This window comes from Empidonax traillii, unplaced genomic scaffold, assembly GCF_003031625.1.
Source record: "Empidonax traillii isolate 1590-97213 ecotype Southwest subspecies unplaced genomic scaffold, ASM303162v1 scaffold161:size1573837, whole genome shotgun sequence".
NCBI classification, from domain to species: Eukaryota; Metazoa; Chordata; class Aves; order Passeriformes; family Tyrannidae; genus Empidonax; species Empidonax traillii.
Window position 1 is genome coordinate 1,118,920 of NW_020955354.1, and position 25,128 is coordinate 1,144,047.

Here is a 25,128-nt window from a genome sequence, read left to right on the forward strand (position 1 = left end):
TTGTATAAGCAAATAGGAAATCCTGGGAATTTTCAGCAAATTTTCACCTCCAACTAGCTCTGCTGTATCTTGGTTCTCATCTCACACAAAATGTCAGCAAGTTCTAATATTGCAGTCAAACCAAAACGTGCTAAAAAAGCCATGTTTTTAGCACCTGGTAATATCAGGTAATGAAGAACAGCCATGCTCATTAACTTTTCATTGTGAAATGGGATTTTTATCAGTGCCATAAAAACAAGCAAACAAAACCCCAACTGTCTTCTGTTACACTGACAGTTGCATTTGTTCACTGTACCTGCTAATCAGCAATTAATTTAACACCACCATAACTGGAATGGAATAATGGCTCCAGATGCTATGACGAAGGAAGTTTTCATTCCTTAAAAATGTATCTTTAGGAACAGCAGAAAGGAAAGGTGCCTCAGAGAAAACAAGCTTCTCTGCCAACATACAAACTGAAGCGATGATGCAACAAAAAATTTATGTGCACAACAGCCCAAGTTAAAACCTAAGCAGTACTTCAGGTATTCATAATTGCCTCCCTACTTATCAGTGGAGGTGAAAAAATAGGTATAAGGACTCTTCTAGACTCTATGAGCAAAATAAAACCTGTTTTTATGCTTAAAATATGAGTAGCTCTATCTTTCAATCACTGATTTTAAATGGTAAAGGACTGTTTTCACCTTTTCTGGTGTCTGGAATTCAGAAAGGTGCACCTAATGCTAATACAGGCAAAATTCTTTGTGCTAAACAAAGGCTGTTTGCTACTCTAGTGGATTTTTAAAATATTTGTGGCGTAAACACCTCCTAAAATTCTTGTATGCTTCAGTCCAGTCCTCCTCTTTATCATTTTCCCTATTTCTGAATTCCCAAAACAAAAGCAGACCATGTTCCTGAACATGTTCCTCTTCTGTGTCTCAAAGTGGGGAGGGAAGAGAATTAACCGCAAAGCACATCACTCCCAGCACCAAGCTTGGAACCTGGGCACCAAAGTCTCTTCAAAGGCTTCAACTCACACATCAGTCTGAGACAAACCTGCTCACTTCGACTACAGTTTCATTCCCTAATTCTTGGTTCTGTTATGCACAATTTTTCTGACTAATAACACCTACTTGAAAAGAAAATATCTAGTTCCTTTCTGCTTGGTCATGTAATCTGACACTAAACAACTTAGTGAAAAACACAGCATTTGGTAAAAAATGCCCAAGAAAATTTGCCTGGACAAACATTTCATAGCACAAAAAAGCTCTGTCAATTCCAAGAACACAAGAGCATGGCAACCTCCCTGCAAACAAAGCTTGATTACAACCTGGATATAAAAATCTACAACTATTTATTTGTACATTATTATACATCAAAAATAATTGTCATACAATTGTAAAAATAAACCCCCGTGTAACTGCTGGTGGTTCTATATGGCTGCTTTTCTGTTTTTAAGTGTTTGGGGTTTGCTGGTTGATTCATCAACTTTAGGAGCATAAAACAGTTCTCTCTAACACAAGTCTAGATTAAGGAAATTTTATCCCAGCACAAAAACACCCAATCCATAAAGCCAAAAGAATAAACACAATCCTTGGTCTTTTCTTGTTTAAGCTGATCAGGCTGATTTATTATTTTCCTGTCACCAGTTTTTATCTCAGGTTTGAGCTAATTATTCATCCATTTCTGAAAGTAATGAAGAACATATAAAAAGAAGAACAATAGTCCAGCAAGTACAAGTCACTCAATTTACTCACCAATCAGTTTTCTTTCAACCCTTCCAGAGTCCAAACACAAGAAGTGCACAAAAATCCTGGGTTAAGTGGTAGAATTTCTTGAATTATTACTAAAAAGGAAATCTGTCTACATAGATCACTTTCAAATGATAATTAAAAGAAAATGATAAATGAAAAAACATTAAAGAACTTATGGCATTAGACAGAGGACCACGGGTGGATTCCAGGTTACGTTTTAATTAAGAAAACATTCATATATTTGTCAACATGAAACAAAACATTCCAAAATCTGGTACCTTACATATTCCACATCTAGTTTGCTAATATGCAATAGCATTATTATTACTTATTTAGCCTACTCCCTACTGCCTCACAAAGGCAAAACTGATTTTGGAAGTGAAAAGCTTGCATGATATGCAGAACACACACTCTACACGTTCTTCCATTAACATACTTTTGAATGAAGTTTTTTTTTAATGCCACCAGTCAAATTCCCCAAAATTTGGTGTCCCTACATACATTTCACTCCACAATGTGCTCCACTTTCCTCCTCTAGTCCCATACTCTTTTGTGCTCTTTTCAAGAAAATAAAAAAAATAATTAAAAAAAAAGCTCAACCGTCAAGTGAAAAATGTCCCCAGGCATTTTACACTGATTTATTTAAAAAAAAAAAAAAACAAAAAAACACCACAAAACCATCCAGACAGCTTCTTCTTTTGGAGAACAGCTTTACATTCCTGAGAGTGAAAAACTACTGGAACAAGACTTCCTCTAAATGTTCCAGGACTTGTCAGACATTGTAATCAGGGGACTTTCCCTGTGGTTGCCGCAGTCGGATTTGTAAGGTGGAAAAGGCTCCCACAGTCACGTGAAAGAAGAGCTGCCACAGGTTGCGCAGTTCGTACAGATACATGTTACACAGGCAGATCAGCCCAAAGGTCAGGAAGGACTTGGCATTCCTCCAGCCCGTGTAGTATACAAACAGGTAACACTGTTAGGAAGTAAAAAAGAAATCAGATTACCTCGTGGCAAGTAACTTCCACTGAAGAAACACTATGTGGTCACTGAGGAATTACAGACCAAAACAAGGAAAAGCCTAAATCAAACATGTAAGAACAGTATCAATTCAGCAGTCACGGAAGGGTGAAAGTACCTGACATCAACACAAGGTTACACTTTTGTTTCCACTAAACCCTTTCTGAGAACAATTCTCCCATAATAACGCAACCTGCAATGAGTGGCCCATGACAAAACAAAGTGGATGTCTGTGGCAATCTCTGGTCAAAATACACTCTCAGTTGCACCCAAACAGCAGAGAAGGAACAAGAGCCACTTCAGTCTTCTTCAGGCGAAGCCCTGGGAAGGACAGTATTCAGCAGCTGGGAACGAATACTCAGCACAAGGCAGTCCCCCAGATACCTCCCAGTGTTGTGCCAGGGGTAATGCCAGGGATTAACTGGTAGATGCAGGGGTCCACAAACACCCACTGCCCTGCTTCAGCTGCTGCAACACTGATCACACTTGGAGAGAAACACAATCCTACCACATTTTAAGGGTCCATTTCTGCACACTGTGGTGTGACACAGCGTCAGGACTGCCCTCAGTCCCCTGCTCTGCCTTCCTCCTACTGCAGCTGGAAATCTGTTCAAGTCTCTTGCCTCAGTTCCCACCTCTAAAAGGACACAGATTTTACACAGACATTATTTTTACTTCTTCTGTTGTTCAAACTACTTCCTTAACTGCTACCCAAAAGAAATTCTTTGCTCCACTCTGGATTCTGGCTGTTTCTGTCTGCTGAAGAAAGTTTTTGATGTGCTTTAAAGGCAGATAACAACAGTATTTGGGCTTACTTTCTATTCCAAATCTGTTCTCAGCAGACTTACAAACGTGGTCACACAAATTTAACAGCACCCAACATCAGTATCTAAGTGCCATTTCTGTTCTTCTTGGGCATTTGCCACATTTTATCAGTCACATAAACCCTACTTAATTTTTTTTTTCATTTTTGATGTCTCTTTAAAAGGGGCAAAGCTTTGTACATTCGAACAGCGAAATTACTGAGCTTCCTTTATATTCTGTTCGAACTCAACCGCATTGTTATAAAGCACACATTTCCACTGCAAGGGTGGCTGAGATCAACAAAGCTACTTGGAATTTCTGGGTATCTAAATATCCTTGGAGAGGTGAGTACTGGCAGTATCAGTAAGATTTGTAAGTCCTTTCTCAAAAGCAAAGTAAAACTAGAGATGAGTAATCCACATTTCAGAATCTAGACAAGAATTGTTCTGAACCCACTTGGCCATTTTGAGCAGAGTAAATGCAACCCACTTGTGCTGACAGTTTCACAAATCACAGCTAAAAGAGCAATTAGTTGGTGTCAGTATCTCAGCAATAAGAATTCAGGTAATTTCCCAGTGTTGTGGCTTCCACTGAAATGTATGAAAAAGTGTAACTGCTTCCAAGATTAAAATAAAAGTTGGGATGTGCTTTACCAAAATGATTAATAAATATGAAGGGTTGAAAAAACAAAAATACTACAGAAGTTTAAAAATTTTACTGTAACACAATGTTGAACGACTGTGCATTTTACTGAAACACTGTTTTAAATGGGTTGTTTTCCTACTACTAAAGGGAAATGTTATCATGGCAATTACTAAGCATACTTTTATGTAGAAGGCTCCTCCATCCCACTTCAGAGATTTAGATTTTTGATACTAAATGTTGAGAGATGACTGAAGACTCAGCTCCTGATGCTTTGCAGTTCAGGTACAACTGAGAGAGTTGTTACTTTTGTATATTTTCTTCTCATTTTCTTCTTTAGAAAAGACTAGAAACCCTGGAGCAACACTAGACACGTCAGTGAGCCCAAAGCATCGTATTCCATGTAAGTCCCGTGTAAATACGGGACTTCACCTAATGTAAAATTAAAACCAATCTGAATTCTTTAAGGCAGACGTTGATAAAAGTCAACAAGTGGTGAGGAACACAAGTTGTACTGTGACACTTTGGTAGAGACAAGTTGTAGAGAATGGAGATTACAGGTAACCCGGACAAAAGGTTGATGATATAGAGGATGATATAAAAGGAAAATCCTGAGACATTATTTTATTCGACTGCCTGACACTGTACTAAACATTGGCACACAGAAACAAGTAGAAATTGCATACTCCACAAGAGAATAAAAGTCAAAATAATAGTAATAACAGCAACTGAGCATGACAGACATTACAGACATAGGTTAATGTAACAGCAGTGTCACGGAATGACAGATGCCAACAAGCACCAGAATGCCTTGATATAAATTACACAGGAAAGTCAAATTCAGATGCAGAAATGGAAAACCTACAGAAATGAAAAGCATGGGGAAGCATCAGAGAGCAGAAAGAAAACATGGTGAAAAGTGGTCAAAAGCTTCAAAAAGAAAGGAGATGCACACTAATGTACAAAGTGAGGAAAATCCTGGGGTGTAGTTTCTTGGTATTACAGTATTTACTTCAAATCTTCCCAAAGGGAAGAAGCAGTAAGGTATTTTTCAGATGGTTAAGTTTACTTGAACTATGAAACTACTACTTCAAGGCAACAATATAAACCCCACTGCTCCTGCCTTTAAAACAAAATTGTAAGTTCCAAACACAAAAGTAAATGTCTTTATCATCTAACTGGAGGAAAACACCAGCAAACAGAAGCTATTTTTTATCCATCTACTATATGATAATTTATGAATAATGAAATAAAATAGAGCAGAAATTATTTTCCTATTCAAGGATCTGTGACATTTAAGAAAATATGATGACAATTTATTCATGACTGGGTAATGTTTCTGAACTCTAGTGAATTATGCAAACAGAAAAACACACCTGGTACAAACAGGCAGCCGTTCCAAGAAAAAATGCAATAACGTAGCTGAAATCTTCACCTTCATTCTGTAAGAATAAAACAAAAAGCCATGGTTTATAAAGTTTCAGTTAAATACCTGATATTTATAGTATGGAAGTTATTAATTATCGTATGTTAAAACACGTTAACACATTGATTTATAATAATTCCTACACTACGTGAAACCAAGAATTAGGACTAATCAGTGCTTGCTTTTATGTCTGGGAAAAAAAACACCATGATCTGGAGTCTGACCAAAACACTGACTCACAACAGACAACTAATGCAGAGATTTTCAAAAGCCTTAAATGAAGTCCAGCTCTAAAGCTGGATACTCACCTTCTCCAGATGCCTTTGAAAACTCAAGTCTAAACACTGGTAACTACCTTTGATATCAACTTTGTAGAATTGTGCCTTCCTCCTGCCTCTCAAAACGGAAACGAGGTAAAAGGAAAAAAACCCGAAGTGGCCACTAGGGTGGGGTAACACTCTACTTAGAGAACAACGCAGGCAGTGACAGCAAACGGCAGCACAGGAATTTATCGGAGAGACTATTGGAAAATTAGGTTTTCTTGAAGGAAAAGATGGAAAAATTTACTTGAAGTGACAGCTCTTTCTACTATTCGTTTAAAAAACCAAACAAATCCTTCTAACTTATTCAAAAGGGTTGTTATAGTTTCCATAGAGCTGAGCAGAATAAATTTTTCATGCTCTGTGACTATTCCAACTGCATTTCCAACAAACATCTGCAACAATCAAAAACTTTCCCAGGAAAACAAAGGGCACTTATGCAAATGTTCTCCCTTGAGAGTGAATATCATTCTGAGAAGAAGGTGGGCCATTCACAAGTACAATTGTGTCTGCTCAGAGTATGTTCAGTGTGGGCATTTCCATCTCCAGTGCTGACCAGGAAAAACTTTGTATATCTGCACATAAAAATCACCTACAAAAGGCAGTAACTTTACACTGTGTGTATGTCTTTGCCTCCATGTCACTGCATACTTGCTGGGGTACAGCTACACATTGCAGCAGTGTCATTAACACCCAAATAAAACCACTGATTATAAATGAAACAGTAATTCAGAGAGATGCTTTGGAATGACTTCTCAGAACACATTCAATTAATCATGCTTTGGATTATTTCTCCCCAAACTCCATGGCTTTTCCCATAATAAAGTAAATCAAGAAAAATTTTAATGGATTTTTAGTGTGCCTCATTTGTCAGAAATGAAAATTATCTTCCATCTGTACTGCCATCTATTACCTCCAGCTGCAATAGCATATAGAATAAAATTAACTGGTTGCCCTGGCATCACTTAAATAGGTTAATCTAACATTGGCATTCCTTAAAAAAAAAAAAAATCAGTTGCGGAAAGCAACAAAATAAGTTCTAGAAACATCACAGCAAGTGGTAGAAATTTGTTCAGTACTATTTATACTATAGCATACTTTGAATTCATTCCTATTTATAAACAGAGAGAATTGTACATAACACAAAAAAAATCTAATTAGGGATAAAGCAGAGGTACTTGTTCACTATTTCTTCCTTGGTCTTTCTTTTTTTTTTTAAAAAAAAAAAAACACCAAAAACAACTCAAAAAGAAGGACCTAGCATAGAACACTTTCTTTAACCTTACTCATCTATCCATTAGTCTTCAGGAAATTCTAAGACCTCAAACTTTACTGCATATTAAGTCTTTACACAGACCAAGAGCTAATTTTGAAAATTAGAGACCAAGACTCGCGAGGAGCAGCTGATGAAACTGGGAGTTTTTTTAGCTGGGAGAAAAGGAGGCTCAGGAGAGAACTTATCACTCTCTGCAACTACCTGACAGGAGGCTGCAGCAAGGTGGGTGTCAGTCTCTTCTCCCAGGTAACAGGGGGATGGGATGAGAGGAAATGGCCCCAAGTTGCATCACGGGAGGTTCAGATGATATTTGAAAAATTTCTTCACTGAAAGGGTTGTCAAGCACCGGAACAGGCTGCCCAGGGAAGTGGCTGAATCACCACTCCTGGAAGAATTCGAGAGTGGTGTAGATGTGGCACTCTGAGACATGGGTTTAGTGGTGAACTCAGCAGTGCTGGGTTAATGGTTGGACTCAGCTCTTTTCCAGCCTAAATGGCTCTATGATTCTATACAGTCTATAAAGGTATATGTTTGAATAAAGGATTATCTATTAGCCAAAGTAGAGGACTACCTTTTTTTTTTTTTTTTTTCGGAAAAATTCCATGGGCTTTTTAGTTTCTATGTCTACCACCCCAACAGACCCATTAAATGGCACAGAAGTCTTTTTTCTTGAGGTAACACACATGAACTTTGTGTGTATTCCTGAAAGCACTACCAGCATATTTCACCTGAATTGTTTAAACTCATAAACCACTGTTAGTGACATTGTAGCAGTGAGAATACAAACAGTACAAGAAATGGAATAGAAAGAAACTGCAAGGCTACAGGGAAGGTCAGGGCAGAGAGTTTACAGGAAAAAAATGGTTTTTGGGGAGGCTGTTTGGTGAGGGGGATGTTGTTGTTTAAGGAGGTGAATTTAGAAGATATCACTTGAAAGTTTTCCCTGACACTGATCCTTTCAGCACACAACCAGAAATAAGCATCCTACTTAAGAAGGTTTATTAAATAAATACAAACAAAACAAACCAAAAAGTTTACAGAAAAAAGAAAATTTACAAAACCTTTTCAAAGGTGCAGGCTCTGTGGACTTTAAAAAAAAAATAAAAAATTGGCCAGATTTTCAAAGCTGTTCATCATTTCACTCAAATGCCTTTAAATAGCATCTATAGAAATTAAACGCCTCATACCCTGGCATAAATTTAGAAAACAGAACATTATGTTCACATACTGCTACCAAGGTACCAGGGAAGGAGTTGGCCACCCACTTTCTACTGCTGTTGAAACTCACAGCCTCAATGAATGAGGCATCACACTCAAAAAGGATGCTCTGGTCACAAACAATACAGGTTTCATGAACAGAGGCCTGACCTCACAAATACTATTTCTGAAAATAAAACTGGCAGGACTTAGTTCACACAGCATCTTCTAAGGTGATAGTTATGATTGCTGTGGTGCATAACATTTAAACTCACAAAATGTACAATACCTGGAGAAGGCTTTCTATGGCGTGAAAGCCACGAATTAAATTCAAAGCTCCACATAACAGACTAAGCACAAATGAGACAATCCCTGGCAGAGTCACAGGTTCCAGACGCTGATGAGGAGCTGCAAAGCAGAAGATCAAAAAAAGATATCAAAGGTCAAAGCAATGCCTTTAGAAATTCAGTAAAAGAGTAATCTCATTTTTCTGTGGCTTCTAGCTCAGGAGATGACCACTGCAAACCACAAAATGTCAATTTTTTTCCTAAAAAGAAGAAGAAACGTTTTAAATATTTCAGCACAAGGTTTAACAAAAAGTAAACTTTCCTTCAGTTCACGTATATAACTGTCTTTTTATATTTAGTCTTTATTTCAATACGTTCCATTTATTCAGTATGGTACTGACAGCTGCTCAAACATGCCAGGAAATCAACAGTAAAAGATGCACTCACTAGTGAAATCCATCCACAATTAGTAACCAGCTAGTAAGTCACGTACTTAAGAGCTTCTCTCACAACCTGCACTCTTTAACACGAATGCATCAGTGAGACATTGAGACTGATTTGGCTTGTTTGCTGAACAGAACACTTTGAGGCAAAGCTATCACAGTCCCTTTCCTTAAAAAATATGGCCAACTGAGTGCTATAGAAGACAGAAAAAGCTCTGAAACTAAACCAGTATCTATATTTCAACCTTATACAGACCTTCCAGATAGTGCTTGCAAGTCTCTTACAAACCACGTTAAAATTCAAACAGCCCTTCTTTCCAAGCATACCCACTCCTCCAGGCTTATCTAGGGTCACAAGTACGTAACAGTTGTGTATGTTCCTCATTACTGTCCCTTCCCATAATTAATAACAGAAAGTAAATGTGAAAAAACAATGCAAAACTCTTAATAGTCTGGGCAACACTGGGAAAACAATGCGACTGCTGAGCTGTACTCAAATTGTTCTGTTCAAATCAACCAAGTGTAAAGATGTGAACAATGAGGTTAATGAACTGTAACATTAATAGAGAGAAGGGTGTCAATCCCGGTTGTTTGCATTGCACAGACTCAGGAAAAAGGTTTTTCAAACAGTTTATGAAGTTACAGAACCTAAAGAAAAAAAAAAACAACAAAAGCTATTTCACACTGATAAGCAGGCAGGGCTGTATAATTATGAGTGTACAATAACACAAAAATAAAACACAGGATGAGTTCAGTTAATTCATTTGTGCTGAATTTAATAGTGTAATCAGTTGGAGGTTTTTTAAACAAAAGCATAACCCATGTTTAACTTTGAGAGCTCGTTGCTTTTCTAACTGTAGGGCGCATTACTCCCAGCAATCACTCAGTTAAGGTTAGATATGCTATTTGCATACCAAACCACTCTTTTTCAATGACTCCTAACTGGTTGTTTTGTTTTGGCTTTTTTAAACCATCTCATCTAGAGTGGCAAAAAACCGAGGGTGTATATGACTGTTTTTAGCCAAAAGTAATTCCATTTCACTAACTGACGGATAAAATTAGTTCACTGCTCTCTACTCACAGTTCTCCCTGCAGACAATCTCATTTTCCCCATGTCTTGGGTAACTTAAAACCATTGTGTGTTAAAAAAGCACTTAAAACACCTCTTTGAGAACCCTGGGGTGGAAAGTAGAGTCTTGTCAGCTAAATCAAGATGGTCTACGAAGGATCAGACATTACTAATTTTTCTTTCTAATTAAAACATGAAAACAAATCCAAAAATCGTGAAGGACACTGCATACCACTACTGATGTCAATAAACTCTCCACGGCTTAACAGATTCTAGTGTTACAATCAAAGTGACAAGAGTCATTTATACACTAAAAGATGAAGGCAAAACTAAAAGAATGAAGAATGGATGTAAGAGAATGCAGGGTAAAGGGTAGATGACTTTTAGTTGGTATATGAGTCAATCTTAGAAATATGATAAGTGCCATACCAAAAATCCTTGATTGAAATAAAGCACAAATTATGAATTTAATGCTGACATTTAAAGAAAAATTCAGAAAATTTACACAATATGAGAAACTGCACTATTTGTAAGGATGTTTATGTAAAACTAAAATGTAAAAAACCCCCAAAGACATGGAATATGCCATCAGGCAAAAAATAATTTCGATTTGATAACTGTTCCTTCATTGAAAAAAAGCTCAACTTTATCCTAACCTAAAACATCACATATCAGCATGCTGTCACCCTATTTCTAATGCCTGCCAACACCTACATTCACCTCCAAAGCAAAATTCCATCTATCATCTGAGCACTTTATGCTTCACACATCCATAATTACCCCTATTTCTCACTACACAGCACAACTTTCTCTGAAGGAGAAGGGCTGCTATTTTCAATTACTTTCACAACACAGGAGGCCTGGGCACTACACTGTGGCTACAGAAACAATTACAGTCCAAGTGACAGCCAATGCCTCCCAGCACTGGCCAAAACTAATGCACCCAACTCTGCCCTTCTGCATAACAAAACAAGGTTTGCCTCCACCCAACTCCCCACCTCTGCACGCTCTCCAACCTGATTTAACATACTTGATGCACTTATAGCAAGTCCTCATTTTTAACAGGACAGCATACTTAGGAAATTACACTAGGCAAACCATATCTTACTGTGAGAATTTGTCCTTAGAGCAAAGGAGAAACTTTGAAGTCTAGCCAACTGAGTGGGCAGCAAACATCCAGAGAAAGTTCTTTTCAAGGGTGGAGGGAAGTGATGAATGTAAAGGATTACAAAACTATTAGCAGACTTGCTAAAATAGACACTGTTATTCAATGCCATCTAAAATGTGAAGAGCTGAAGAAGGAGCAAAGTGCAAATCTCTCATAATGCACAGCTCTTTGATGGTGAGTTTCTACAGCAACTCAAGGAAGGAAGTGGAAAACTGAACAGAGATCTATGGAATTCACGGGAAGAAGAAAGTTTAAAGTAACTCAAAAAGAAACAGAAGAAAATCAATATGGAAAGAAAAGAGGACAACAGAACTGCTTCTGTAAGAGGTTTGGGAGAGGTAGGTGAAAAAAATTAGAAGGTCACCTGTCAATTACTGTTATAGTAAAAGGGGAAATGCATTTCAATTAGGCCCATATGATCTTCCAGCACTTTTACTCAAAAAGGTGATAAAAACCTCATCTCCCACTACATGACCAATTTTAAAAAAAAATCCAAATCTGACACAGGCTGAGTTCTCTCATGCTTACTGCTTTTTCTTCTCCCAGCTGCAGCAAGTTCAAATCTGGCAACAATCAGTTGCCACTTCTGCCACCATAATCCCCAGGGCAGGATTACACCAGAACAGTAAATTGCAATACAAGTATCAAAAGTGGTAAAAGGATGGTATCACAGCATTACACCTTTATAAACAACTCACATAGGTAAGTAGGAAATTATTTAAGGTCTACACAGTACTGCTTAGAAGATTCCACTCTTTTACACAATTTAAACATCTTTACACTTTTTCTTTCTAGATTCTTTTCCAGACTGTAACCCTGATACTGTTAAACTGCAAATACAGAGATTGTAAGCTATTTCTACACTGTCTCATAGCACCTGGAATTCTCAGCATCAGGGCCCCAGAGTGCAAACAGGGCATCCCAGTGATTTTGTTTGGTTCTCATTTCAGTAGAAAGCAGTTTTCAATCTTCTAGAGTAATCCTTATGAGTAAGTACGTAATAAGGATAATGCACTGGCAAAAAGAACCTATTAACACATACGTATATATAAACTACATAAAATTAAGCTAATCTCTTTTATTACAAAACTGTAGGAAGTATTTAGATTTATGATTGCAATTCTAGGATTTATGATTGCACCCTGACATAGCAAAGTGTCAGGCAGTGTATGCCTGCCCAGGATACCTTACAGACAGAGGAACTTTTCGGGGGGTAAAAAAAAAGGGAAAGATATTAACTAATTAAAATCAACACTTCCTTCCATTCTACTTATGATTTTGCTTCACTAAACTTGGAAGACTGATATCAGATGATGTCAGGTTCACATGTGGAATCCACATATTAGTGCAAGGATCTGGCAAGTTTTTAAGTTTTTGTCCTGCTGAGAAACATCTGAAGGTTGGCCTCAAACTCATTCAGTGCATTCACTTAACGGCACAAACCTTTAACCCAGGTCAACCACACAACTCCGTATTTACCTCCAACGTGAACCAAATTAAAGTTTTAAAAAATTAATGACTACTTATATGAATGTGTCCATTTCATACAAAATTGCAATTCATAACACTGTACACAAGGCACCCATTTTAGCGAGCGCATCTTTTAGCCAGCACAGCCCTTTGGATTTTCAGCAGGGCAGATGCTTCCTAAAGTGATGCTCCTCCCTCCAGCTGCTCCAAATCCTGACACTATGCTCTCAGCTTATGTCATCACTGAGTCTCACTGGGAAGAAATAATAAAAATTTTCAGAAATCTTGAAAGGTCAGAAAAAGAAAGATAATCTTCTTGTTAAGTGCTCATCTTCATTTGCAGTATTTTTTTCCCCTCAATAAAGCAGTCCACTGAACAGACCCATTTCTCCCTCTGAGAGCCTTGGGAAGATGTGCACTTTGAGCAGGGGACAAGGCAGACATCTAAGCTAAAATGCACATAAGGTCATGGCAGCTTTATGCTTTAGAGCCACAAAAAAGCTTTTTTTTAAGAAAAAAAAAAGAATTCTTCTTCTCTGTCTCATTTAAGGATACAAAACCAAAAGTCTGGAACTTACCTGCAGATATCTTACCAGTGCCCTTATACTCCCCCACAGATACATGTGCAAAGCCATTCGCTGAGCCAAGTTCTGACACGGAAATTTGGTAGGGTGGTCTCAGTTTGATCTCTGTCTGCATGTCAGCAAGATTCATCTTTGTTGACAAAGAACGTGTGTTGTTGTATCTCTGTTTGGTCCTCTGAATGAAATTATCTGTGTAAAATTTAAAATAAAAAGGTGTATTTTTATAGACTTTTGTTAAATAATCCAAGATCATGCAGCTCTGTATACTACACGCTTCACAAACTGAAACATATTCTTTGAAATGTTTGCATTTCTCTTGAATTTTTAACACTATTTCTGGTTTTTGCCTAATACCTCATGGGTTATTTAATTCTGCAGTTAAAAAAAAAAATCTAACCTCTAGAAATCTAATTACTTAATAAGTGTGAATAAACCAATGACTTTTCACTGCATGAGACAATGCATTTCTAGTACAATGGGTTTACTGCATTTATTCCAGCTTTTCTGCTAGTTTACTAAATAACCTTATGAAAAAATTAACTCCTGCATTCAAGTGTGAATGTACTTGAGTATGAAACGAGCTTGCAAAATATTCAAAAGGAGAAAAAAACATATATTTAAGCTGTAATAGTTAAATTCTAACTTAATAACTAGTAGAACAAGGGTGTTGGGGGAAAAAAAGTGTTCATAGAAATTTTCACAAGGAAGACAATAATGTTATACAGAAATTGTTAATAACTGACTGACTGAATTACAGACAGGAATTAACCAACCGGAATATCTGCCCCCGTATTTCTCAAACTCCTGTTCTTTTTGCGCTGATGTGTTTTATAAAAGTATCTAAAATAACTGCCTAGTATATAGCATTAAAGCAACATAAATTAATGGAATTTGTAACAACTGTTATCTGGTATATATGAGATGAGCTGCATTTGGAATTTTCATGACAGGAGATTAAATGCTTCGCTACATCGTAAGATAAATAAAAATGTTTCCCTTTCATGTACTGAACAAAAGTTACAGCACAGCTAAGAGCAAACATGGAACCGCAACCTTTTACTTGAGAAATTTATGAAGCTCTATGACTTCATAGGTTAAGTATTTCAACAGGTGTGAAGTGAAACAACTCCTAGTATTATTAACTAGGAGAAGATAAACTCCAGAGTTGGTCACAGAAGGCTCAAATCAAAACCTACTGGAATGAACAGAAAGATTACAAAGAGCTTGGATAAAACTCTAATAAGCCTAATTTAACACCCTATTGAAGAGTTGATTCTAACAGGAGTTAATTCAGATTCTAAATCTGCCTAAAATACAGCTATAAACTGCCTTGGACATTTTTGTTTCATGTGCATTAAGTTGCACATCTATTTAAATACTCATTTGTCTTAGTGTGAGAATAAAGGAGGAAAAAAAGTCAGATCCTTACCAAACTCTATAAAACAGTATGGTCTGATTGCAGTATTTGTCTTCATCATATTGTAGGTAGTGATGAACTCTTTCTGAAGCTCATCCAGGAAGCAGAAAGCCAGGACACTGGGATAATTTTCAGTGCACAACATCATGTAGCTTACTCCCAGGGAACTTATAAAGCTAGAATTCAGAAAACATATTTCAAATTTCAAATTTAAATCCAGTGAATTAGCTGCTTCTCTGGTCTGATCTAATATTCTACAATCAGAAAAACAAAACTTTATCTGAGGTAGCAAAGGAATTAATGTTTACTGAGAACTCCAACACTGTTCTGGAAGAAAAAAATTACTTTTAGGCTATGTTCTTCTTTGACACCACATTGTACAACCTTATGTGTGTGTATATCTGTGTGTGCATACATATATACACACCCCCATGAAACAGAAAACAATAAAGCTTCTGGGGTACAGAAACACAGCGAGTTTGTCTCGCAATAGCTTTTCACTCATCTCAGTTTTCAATACACATATTCCCTGCTGCACTTAGGCAATTCATTAGAGTTCAGGTTTTCATGACATATATTAATTTCTTCAAAGTCTTGGTGGATAACATACACTACTAAAAGTAATCAAAGACAAAAATAATAAAAACTATCCTGACTAAGCCTTTTATCTCATTCTTAGAAGTTTCTTTTAAGCTAAATCAGTTCACAAGCCAACTACAGCTGAGGTCTTTAAAAAAAAAAAAAAATTACTGGAATAATTTAGTCCATCCTGGGCCTAATCCCAAGAAATGCTGGAAACTCACATATCCCAGTGGGAGATGGAGAGGGCTGAGCACTTTCTAGGACCATTCAGGTGGTATATTCCAACCACTGTAATTTCCACATGGTTACTATGGCTTAGGATGAAATTACAAACCTGATTAAAAGTGGTAGATGTAATCAGAATTTAGCTCAGCTGAAGCGCAAGTGAACTACCAACTACACACGGGTGCACTTTGTTACCAACACTAAGGAGAAGGATCACATACAAAGCAAAATTCTGAGTAAACAACAGATTCAAAGAATTATTTCACAATAATCCAGATTTCACACTGCGAAATAATTATGGAGTTATGTTTGGGTTTTAGCACATGTTTCTCTGAATCCAACAGAAAGCCTGAAGGTACAACAAAAGGGTCTAATGTAAACATCCTAGTGAGATATTACAGAACTACTGGCTACAAAAGTATCTGGGCACCTTTTAAAAGTGGTAGACTGAGAAAAGAAAACAAATGAGTACTAGTTGAAGTACCATGACCATGAACGTCTGGTCATTTTCATGTAAGAATCAACCTTGAAATTAAAAGAAATATTTATACTAGGTAAAGGACTTCAATATATATTTATAAAAATACTGTCTATTTCAAACTACAATCATAGAATGATTTGTTTGGAAGGGATCCTAAAGATCCAGTTCCAACTTCCACTAGACCAGGTTGCTTAAAGCCCCATCCAGCCTGGTCTCGAACACTTCCAGGGATGGAACATCCACGGCTTCTCAGGGCAACCTGTGCCAGCACCTCACCACCCTCACGATAAAGAAATTCTCCCTAATATCTAATCCAAACCTGCCCTCTTTCAGTTCAAAGCCACTCTCCCATGTCCTATCACTACACACCCTTGCAAAAGAACTTCCACCAGAATTTAAGTAGGTTTCAAGTCTTTCCACAGTTTCTTAATTTTAAATTTCTGATACTTAAATACTGCCAATAATTTATCTTAATTTGATTAAGCATTTCCAAGGTGAACTGTTAACTTTTTAACAAACAGACAGACATAACATAGGATGTTGCAAATACATAAAAGAGAAGCCTTACTTTATATTATACTGTCCAGTTTTCAGGGTACACCTATCAGGCAGCTGAGAAAGTTTCTTTGCGAGCATTTTAAAGTATTTTCTACATTCTTGCATCCCCGTGCTCTGCTCATAATCAGTGGATGCAGACAGTGGGAGCCCATCCCTCACACGGACCACAGAGGCAGACAAGATCATAGACATTGCCAACAGAGTTAACGACAACCTACAACAAAGCACAGATCGGGGCAATCAGAATTAAGGCAAAAGCAGAAACAACGGAGTCAACTGTGATCAATCAAACTTCCCAAGCTGTGTACTGGGTTCAGGCTTCAAAAGGGGCACAGTGAGGATTGTCAACTATAACTCAGATTCGAGTCCTAACTGAGCAGGACCTATTAGTCTACACGAACCACAAAACAGTTCTTCAAACCTTACAATAAACCAAAACATTCAAAAGTTCAGCAAGACAAGCATTAAAGGAAGGATTATTTATCTGCTGAGTATCAGTACACAAGTGGGCGAACTGCTAGAATTTATATGAAGCCAAAAGCAAACACTTCCTCAGCTCTTAACACTGCTCTGCAGACTCCTACCACGTACTGCACCTATCACTTCAGAGACTATGAAAAAATATTTCTGCCTCCCTCGGCTGATGGTACCCAAGTTCCATACAGTCACAAACTGCAAAAGGAAACAGATTTCTGAATACAGCTGAAATATGCTTTTGTGTGCAATCCTGACATGTTTACAGCACCTTTCACACTATGACGTTAAGGGTGCTTTACAAGCCTCAGAGACTGAAGGACTGTATTCTCAAAAGTCAGGAACCCAAATCTTCCCCAAATAACACTGCCTCTTCATAAAAGAGAGGAAGCAGCTATTTTTTCCCTGAACTCTCACCATCTCTATTTCCCACTACCCAAAGGTTACATAGGACACTTAATGAATAATCAACAATATTCAGATTTTTCAAGGTTATTTACTCTTCAGAGAGAAAGAGGCATATAATAATGAAAGCACTGAAAATGTGTTGTCATTTTCAGTTTAAGAAAGTCAGCTTCATCAGCTTCATCAACTTAAACCTCCTCTGAGATGCATCACATTAGCTGAATAAATTCCAAATTAATACCCTCTCATTTTACTTGAACAGCATATCAGACTTTCCCCAAAGTCATAAAAGCAGTGGAAGCCGCTGTTGCCTGTACTCTGCTGAATACCTCTGGGCTTTTATCAGGTGCACTTGTTATTTCAGCACTTCACAAGAGAATTCCCTCCTGTACCAAGTGCTTCGATCATCTGGACACAAAAACAATAAACAACCCCAACTTCAGGACTTGCTCTAGATCAGCCTGCTGGCACAAAGCATTCAAGAAGATAAACACACAGTTCTAGAAACTTTTCCCTATCTCTAAGTTCATGCACGTACTCCCAGAAGGACAATTCACCTGGAATGCACACAGACCCATTTTCTTAACTATGCTACTCCCCACATAACCAAGGCAGCAGCTCAAGAGCAGGACAAAATTGCAGAGGAGCTTTAAACTGTAATGGTTCTCTGACAATAACCATCTCTACCACTTGGAACTCAATCCTGACAGGGACTTTTGGGAGCTATATCAATATACACAAAAGAACAACGACGTGATAGCCAAGTTTAAATACCCCCTCATTAACTTACCTGCACAAAATGTAATTTCATGGATCTGCATTTCCTCTGATGAAACAAATAACTTTGTTAGCACCTAAGGTGAAGAAAGAAACAAAGCTCCATGTCCTGTTTCAGGAAAAGGTAGTGAATACGACTGCACTGTAGGAGAAACTCTGAATCCTGTAGCCAGCTCTCAGAAGAAAAAATATTGTTCTGTTCACTTTTTAAATGATCTCGATGGTTAAAGTTCATGTTGAGCTACCTGATGAGAGAAGAACAAAAAGAAAAAGTTAATAAATGCATTTACTGGCTAACAACATTCTTCAGCTTTTTGTGAGGACATACTTATTGGAAATGCCTGAACATATCCAAGGGAGGTTACTCACAAGGTACTCAAAGAAAAAGAAAACTAGAATAACAGAGACATTGTTTCTGCATTCTTTAAGTGAAGCTCAGGAAGCCCCATTGCTTCAGCCATTTAAAATGGGAAAACATGTTATCTGCCTGCACAGTACACGAGAAACTCAGGGTAACACAACCTTTGACTCTGATCCCATCGTTCACCTCACACTCTATGTGTAATTATTTTGTAATATCCTCGGATCAGGACACTTTGTGAACACAACACAACACAACCACAGCTGTATTTCCAAAGCATTAAGATTTTCAATATTCAATCTTACCACAGATGCTTTGCTCCTACAATTCCTAAAGACAAAGAACATAAATACCACTAACAACAGCATGCATGCACAGACAACAGACAAAGGATAAAGACATCTTGAGAGGTATTCTTTCAACTTTTATGTCTACTCTATATGTAAATAAATATTTGCATAAATCCAGAACAAAACTTCCTTAAAGACTCCTATTCACATTTAGAGAAATTAGGTTCTCTAACAGGAGATAAGCCTCCACTGAAACCTTAATATATTCTCTTATATACTACAAAATCACATAAGGTAAAAATTGTGTTTATATGAATGATCTTAAGAACATCAGTCAGCCAGGTTTTGTTACTATCATCTTAAAAACTCACCCAGTGAAAATATGTACTTTTTCCTTGGCTTCCTAACAGCAAAATCAGAAAACTAGCTAAAAAAATGATGCCAATAAAAGAAAATCACTTCAGTTGCAAGATCACACATATGTCAAGAGATGTATAATACACATACTGTAACAGAACATTCAGCCTTACTTGAAAATGTATTAACATAAGAACAAAGTTTACTAAATCTTCAAAATGAAAGAGCTGCTTTACCCAGCTCTCGAAACAGCACAGCTTTACAGGAGTTAAGCAGTAAATTTGATATAGACTTACACAGGTAGAGATTGAAGAACGAACATTAAGGATATGGTAGTGCTTTTAGAACTGCTTTAAGTGTCTTTTATAAACATTACTCAAAACTGCATGAAGTAATTCACCCAACTGTTACAAATTTCATACGTTTTCCTCCAAAAATTCTATATGCCTCAACCACCTGAAGATGACAGAAGATTGCATTTCCACTATGAATGGTCTATAAGTCTCTTATAGGCGCAGGGAAACGAACAGGGATCAGGTTCACGGTCCCATTCCGTAACAGAACTGAAGAATACCAAATCCAATCAGCGGGTGTTTGGCTCACAGGTACCACACTTCTTCACAAAATGTCACCAGCCTTGTCACAAGCTGTTGTCAATGCTACAATGTCATATGAATTCAAGGGGCAACTGGAAAAATCCACAGAAAGACTACCAGGGTTATTAAAACTAAACCACTGCCCTTTGTTCAGCACGATTCTGACCCCAAAACGATCACCAACAGCAAGAGCACACCATGGAAGCATCACTCCATGCTTGCTCTGTTCTTATGTTTCCCTTAGTATCTAATTCTGCCTCATCTTTATTGATTTTTCCCTTACGCTCCTTCACAGCCCTCCCTGCAAACAAGGATTGGGAGAACACATGGAAAAGAGGAACAAGGAGAAAGCTGGCCACACACAGGTACATATCAGCTGAACGGCCATTCCTCTGTTACTCCACCTTTCCAATAGCTGTCCAACTCCTCGTACACGTCAGCATCCACTGCTTTCACAAAAAAAGAATTAGCACGTGTCTGGTTTCATTTTCTCCCATGCACAGGAAACCTCAGATGATGGAAACCAGAGCCTATTTCACTGTACATTTTGTTCTGAAGACATATTCAATTATATCTTGTTTATTTCTGTGTTATGATTGTACTCGATCCTAAGGCAGCATCTGGAAAAGTCCTAGAAAGTGGCACATGTTCCAGTCTTTTGTAACAAATTGGTCATCCTGTTTGTGATCTGACAGTAATTATTTCAGACCAATCTGTCACCATCTCATAACATTTTTACAGGTCCTAACTATTTTTTACAAGTGACCTGCAACTATGGTTTGCTCAGGATACTCCCAGTTTTTAAAGAAGTCTAGCTTCCCAAAAATTGTAAGCAGATCTAGTGTAAGAGCAAGCCTACCCTCCTGCACCTGCCAGCCTTCAGTATCAACTTAATCACGGCATTCTTGCCAGGATGTCTGCCTCTTATGACAGACTTCCATAAAATATAAAATTGGGAAGTGGGTGCAAGCTGCATTCTTGCTTGACACGGAATGAAGATACAGGTTCTGTGCTTGCTTCAAGTGTACATATGTAATACTCACAGACAATCTTTTGTCCCCAATTCTGAGGGTCCTGACAGTGCATTACACAGGCAGGAGTCTTTAATTCTTCCACCCTACAGCACACTTCAGAAATCCATGTAACAAAGTAAAGTGCTACAGAAGAACACCACAAATAAAGCCACTTCGACACCGTCAGGTACGCTCAGCAAAGGTACGCAAGGAAATAATCCTAAACGACTAACCCACGTAATCCTTCCCACAGAGGAGAAATAGACCTCAGAAGCAGAACCAAGATCACAGAATCAATTCTGTCGGAAAGGATCATCGAGTCCAACCTATAACCCAACACCACCATGCCACCTAAACTAAACGCCACGTCCAGTCTTTCCTCAAATGCCTCCAGGGATGGTGACTCCGCCACCTCCCTGGGCAGCCCACTCCGATGTCTAATCACCCTTTCTGTGAATAAATTCTTCCTGATGTCCAAACAGCCCTGAAAAACTAAGGGAACGGAACAAGCCGCATCCCAAAGTTTGGGAACCTGACCCCTCTCATCTGCCACCTACTTACGCGGCAGCTCCGACACGACCATTCGCATCCTGCGCCGCCGCGGCAGAAGCGCTGACCCGGCGGTCGGTGCCCCGCACGGGTCCGCACCGCGGAACTTTCACACACCCCGCTGCCCAGCGCGGAGAGGCCCCGCCGCCCCGGCTCCCGCTGCCCGGCGGCGCCTGCGGGGAGCCCCGAGCGGAGCCTCCCGCGCCCGCCCTGCCCGCCGCCACCACCACCCCGTCCGTGGCAGCGGCGCCGCGTTCCCCGCGGCTGAGGCACGAACGCAGCTGGCCCTGCGGTTCGGCGGCCGGGCCTGGCGCCGGCCGCGGCGGGCAGGCAGGCGGGAGGGGAAGGGGGAAAAAGGGAGGGGAGGCCGTGGCGGGCCGTGGCAGCCCCGTGTCCCGCGGTGCCGGAGCCGCCCCCGCCCTCAGGGCGCGGGGGGCGCGGGCCGTACCTGGGCACGGCGGCTGCGGCGGCTCCCGCCGGGCATTGTGGGAGCGGACACGTCCGCGCGCGCCCCGCCGGCGGCGCAGCGACCCCACGCGGGGCGGCCCCGCCATGGCGGGCGCGGAGGGGCGGGGAGGGGAGGGGAGGAGGGGCGGGGCCGCCGTGAGGGAGCCCCGAGGCGGTGCTTCCTCGCACGATCCGCTTTGGCGCTTAGTTTATCACAGAATCAGTGAGGTTGGAAAAGGCGTCTTGAGTTCGTCGAGTCCCGCCTGGGACTGAGCACCACCGAGCACCAAATGACGCGCCCAGTCTTGCCTTAAACGCCTGCAGGGATAGGGGACTCCCAACACCTCCCTGGGCAGCCCCATTCCACTGTCTAATCACGCCTTTCTGTGAAGAAATTCCTCCTCATGTCCAGTCTAAACCTCCCCCGGCGCAGTTTAAGACTAAGTCCTCTTATCCTGTCGCTGGTTACCTGTGAGAAGAAGCCAACACCCCCCCTGGCTGCAGCCTCTTCTCGGGTACTTGTGGAGAGCAATAAGGTCAACTCTGAACCTTCTCCTCTCCCCGATAATTGGCCTCATTGTCAGCACAACTGAGGTTTAGGAGTTGTTCTCTTTGGGTTAGTAACTTAGGAAGACTGCATCTGGCCGGTTGCCACCGGGTTCGATGGACCCACACAGCCCTTGGCAGACGCCTGGCGCTGTGTGAATGACCAGAGGGGTGTGTGGCGTTCCCTGACAGGGAATGCTGGAGCGTGTGTGATGGGGATGGAGTAGCCACCAGGAAAAGTGCACTGAGGCAAGACCAGCTGCTAGACTAATTTCAATCATTTCCAGAGAAATCAACTGGGCATGTTTCGACAACAAATGATAATACAAAAGCAAAAGTTTGCAAATGTCATTACTAATCCTAAAGTGAGGTTCTTATTTTAAAACTACTTTTCTTACTGATACAAGGATAATTTTCTCCCTGGGCTGCTCTTCAGCTTCACTGTTTTCCTACCGAATCACACAGTTTTAGTCTGTTGGCTCAAATCTCAAATGAAAGCAGCTTATTTCCTTGCTAACGCCTTTTAATTTCTCCTTCCATCTGTTACTACTCCACTATCCAAGTGCTTGCAGCATTGCAGAGTGTTGGGGTAGAGGTGTAATACACCTTACACTGTGGGCTTTCAGGCTCTGCTGAGCTCCACTCAGGAGCAAGCTGATCAGGAGGCTGGCACTGAGGCTCATTAACACGCTCCAACCTCAACTCTCCCTTCTCCAGGCAGCATAAGCGGTATTAAGTGGACAACTGTGGGAACCCTGGATACCAGTGGGGCATCACCTGACTCCCAAACCCTGAGACAGTGTCTTTGAATGCCACTGATTCAGGTGTGGTAAAATGATCTCTTGGATCTTACAACCAGGTCTAAATTGTTACTGATGGAGATTTATTTCACCCTTTCAGCCTCCAGGCTTTCTCCTCCATGCTTCAAGCAAAGCTCAGCCAAGCTGAGGGCTCGAGCTCCCTGTGTCAAACAAGGCTGCAGCAAGGGGTACAAGGTTAACTATGGCTCTGGAGCTCAGTATCAGTGGGAGGGAAGACTAACAAAAAGAGAAAAATTGCTTTTAGAGGAGAATTGACACAGGATAACATTGAGATAGGGCGTCAGGAGATGATTCTGACATGGAGCTGTGGGAGAGGAAGACAGGTATAGGTGAACAGAAGGACCACAGAAGAAGAGGTCACCTGCAGGTGCTTGGTGACGTATTTTTTTGATGAACACAAAAGCTCAAGGAAAAAGTAATGTCCTGGAGACTATGGGAGAAGACCCCTTTCTGAGAATCCTTCCTGCACTGAAGGCTGGTTGCTGGGAGGAACTGCCAAGGTTATGCATCACAAACGAGTCTTGCTACAGCAAGGGACAGAGGGTCTGCATGTCTGAATATACAGCTTGGCATCTCCAAGTTTGTATCTTGGACTGTCAGGAAGAAACTGTGCTCCCTTGTCAGGCTTCTGTAGAGCAGAGCATGGGAACATCTCAATCCTGACTGACTAGGCACAACTGAAGCACACATTTCAGAAGAGGATACATTAATCTGAATAATTTCCACAGAGTCCTTATCCTGTATAAACAGAGTGCACAGTATTACAAGCTGCTACACAATTTAACAGCTTATGATAACATCTACTATAATGCAGAGAACTAGTGATTACTTAATTATAGGCTGTCTAAAGGTTTGTGATAAGTGCATACGTGTGTAATTTTAATTTTTCTAGTTCTTCTGAACTGTTTATCTTTCAGTCCTAAAATTCTCTCGACCTTTTGTAAATGTTTTAAGGAAAAAAAGATAAGCATTTTGCATTTACATAAACAGGACTTTGTATATACATCTATATACAAGAATTGTATATACATCTATTAGTTCAAACTTATATATTCCTAGGGGAAGAAAGCACATTATTCTTTATTTTCAGGTGAACCTGGCCCCAAAAGGCTAAATAAATCCCACAAGGTCACCGAGGGAGGCAGTGGCAGAGTCAGAAGTGGGGTTGCAGCTCCAACGCTCCCAGCTCTCATGGTGAACTTAAATCACACCTCTTATTCAAGAATTTGCATGGCTAACAAGCCAGTTACACTTTAAATTGCTTTTTTTCCCTTGTCCCATTCACTCCCCTAAGGCATGGAAGCAGTAAAACATTGTCAGAGGGGCACCGTGCAATGAATGCATTAGTGAAAGCTGCAGCCCGAGTTAAAACTGAGATTCATAAGAAGCAAATACAGTCAGTGCAAAGAGGAAACAAAGAGAAGGAATGTACGTGTTACAGAAGGAGAGGAGGCGAAGAAATGAATGTGAATACAAGGCAGGGTATGGAGAGTGTCAGAGGCTGAAGAGAGGGCTGGATGGGAAGAACTGGTGACAGAGGAGTCCCCACGGCACCAAATGCCTCAGAGACGACAGCAAGGTGCATCTCCATGAGCACAGCAAAATAATGAAGCCACGCAGTTGCTTAGTGTGTCATCAGTCAGCTGAGGGCAAAACCCAACAGCTAATGCTGAGAGATGAGTTAGGACGGGACTTATCTCACCAAAGTTCAGTGATCTGGAAATTGCCCTCTGTGAAGAAGCTCTCTGTTGCTATTTCTCCTCTGTCACTGCAGGGAACAGACGTGTCCAGCC

At 39.9% G+C, this 25,128-nt stretch overlaps 1 protein-coding gene across 5 annotated transcripts; it reads right to left on the minus strand.

The window, feature by feature from the left end:
* Positions 1-1,579: 1,579 nt before the first annotated feature.
* Positions 1,580-22,042, minus strand: SEC22A (SEC22 homolog A, vesicle trafficking protein). 5 transcript variants are annotated; one of them, XM_027885103.1, is made up of 9 exons: positions 18,903-21,320; positions 18,369-18,600; positions 17,908-17,986; positions 16,710-16,913; positions 14,866-15,029; positions 13,431-13,625; positions 8,705-8,823; positions 5,573-5,638; positions 1,580-2,706 (listed from the first exon to the last, which is right to left on the minus strand). In XM_027885103.1, the coding sequence occupies exons 4-9, from the start codon at positions 16,889-16,891 to the stop codon at positions 2,506-2,508; spliced, it is 927 nt and encodes a 308-aa protein (XP_027740904.1). In that variant the 5' UTR covers positions 16,892-16,913; positions 17,908-17,986; positions 18,369-18,600; positions 18,903-21,320; the 3' UTR covers positions 1,580-2,505. The 5 variants fall into 5 exon arrangements, with proteins under 5 accessions (XP_027740904.1, XP_027740903.1, XP_027740902.1 ...); XM_027885102.1 differs by lacking the exons at positions 17,908-17,986; positions 18,903-21,320 and adding an exon at positions 21,970-22,042; XM_027885101.1 differs by lacking the exons at positions 17,908-17,986; positions 18,903-21,320 and adding an exon at positions 21,534-21,664.
* Positions 22,043-25,128: the final 3,086 nt, after the last annotated feature.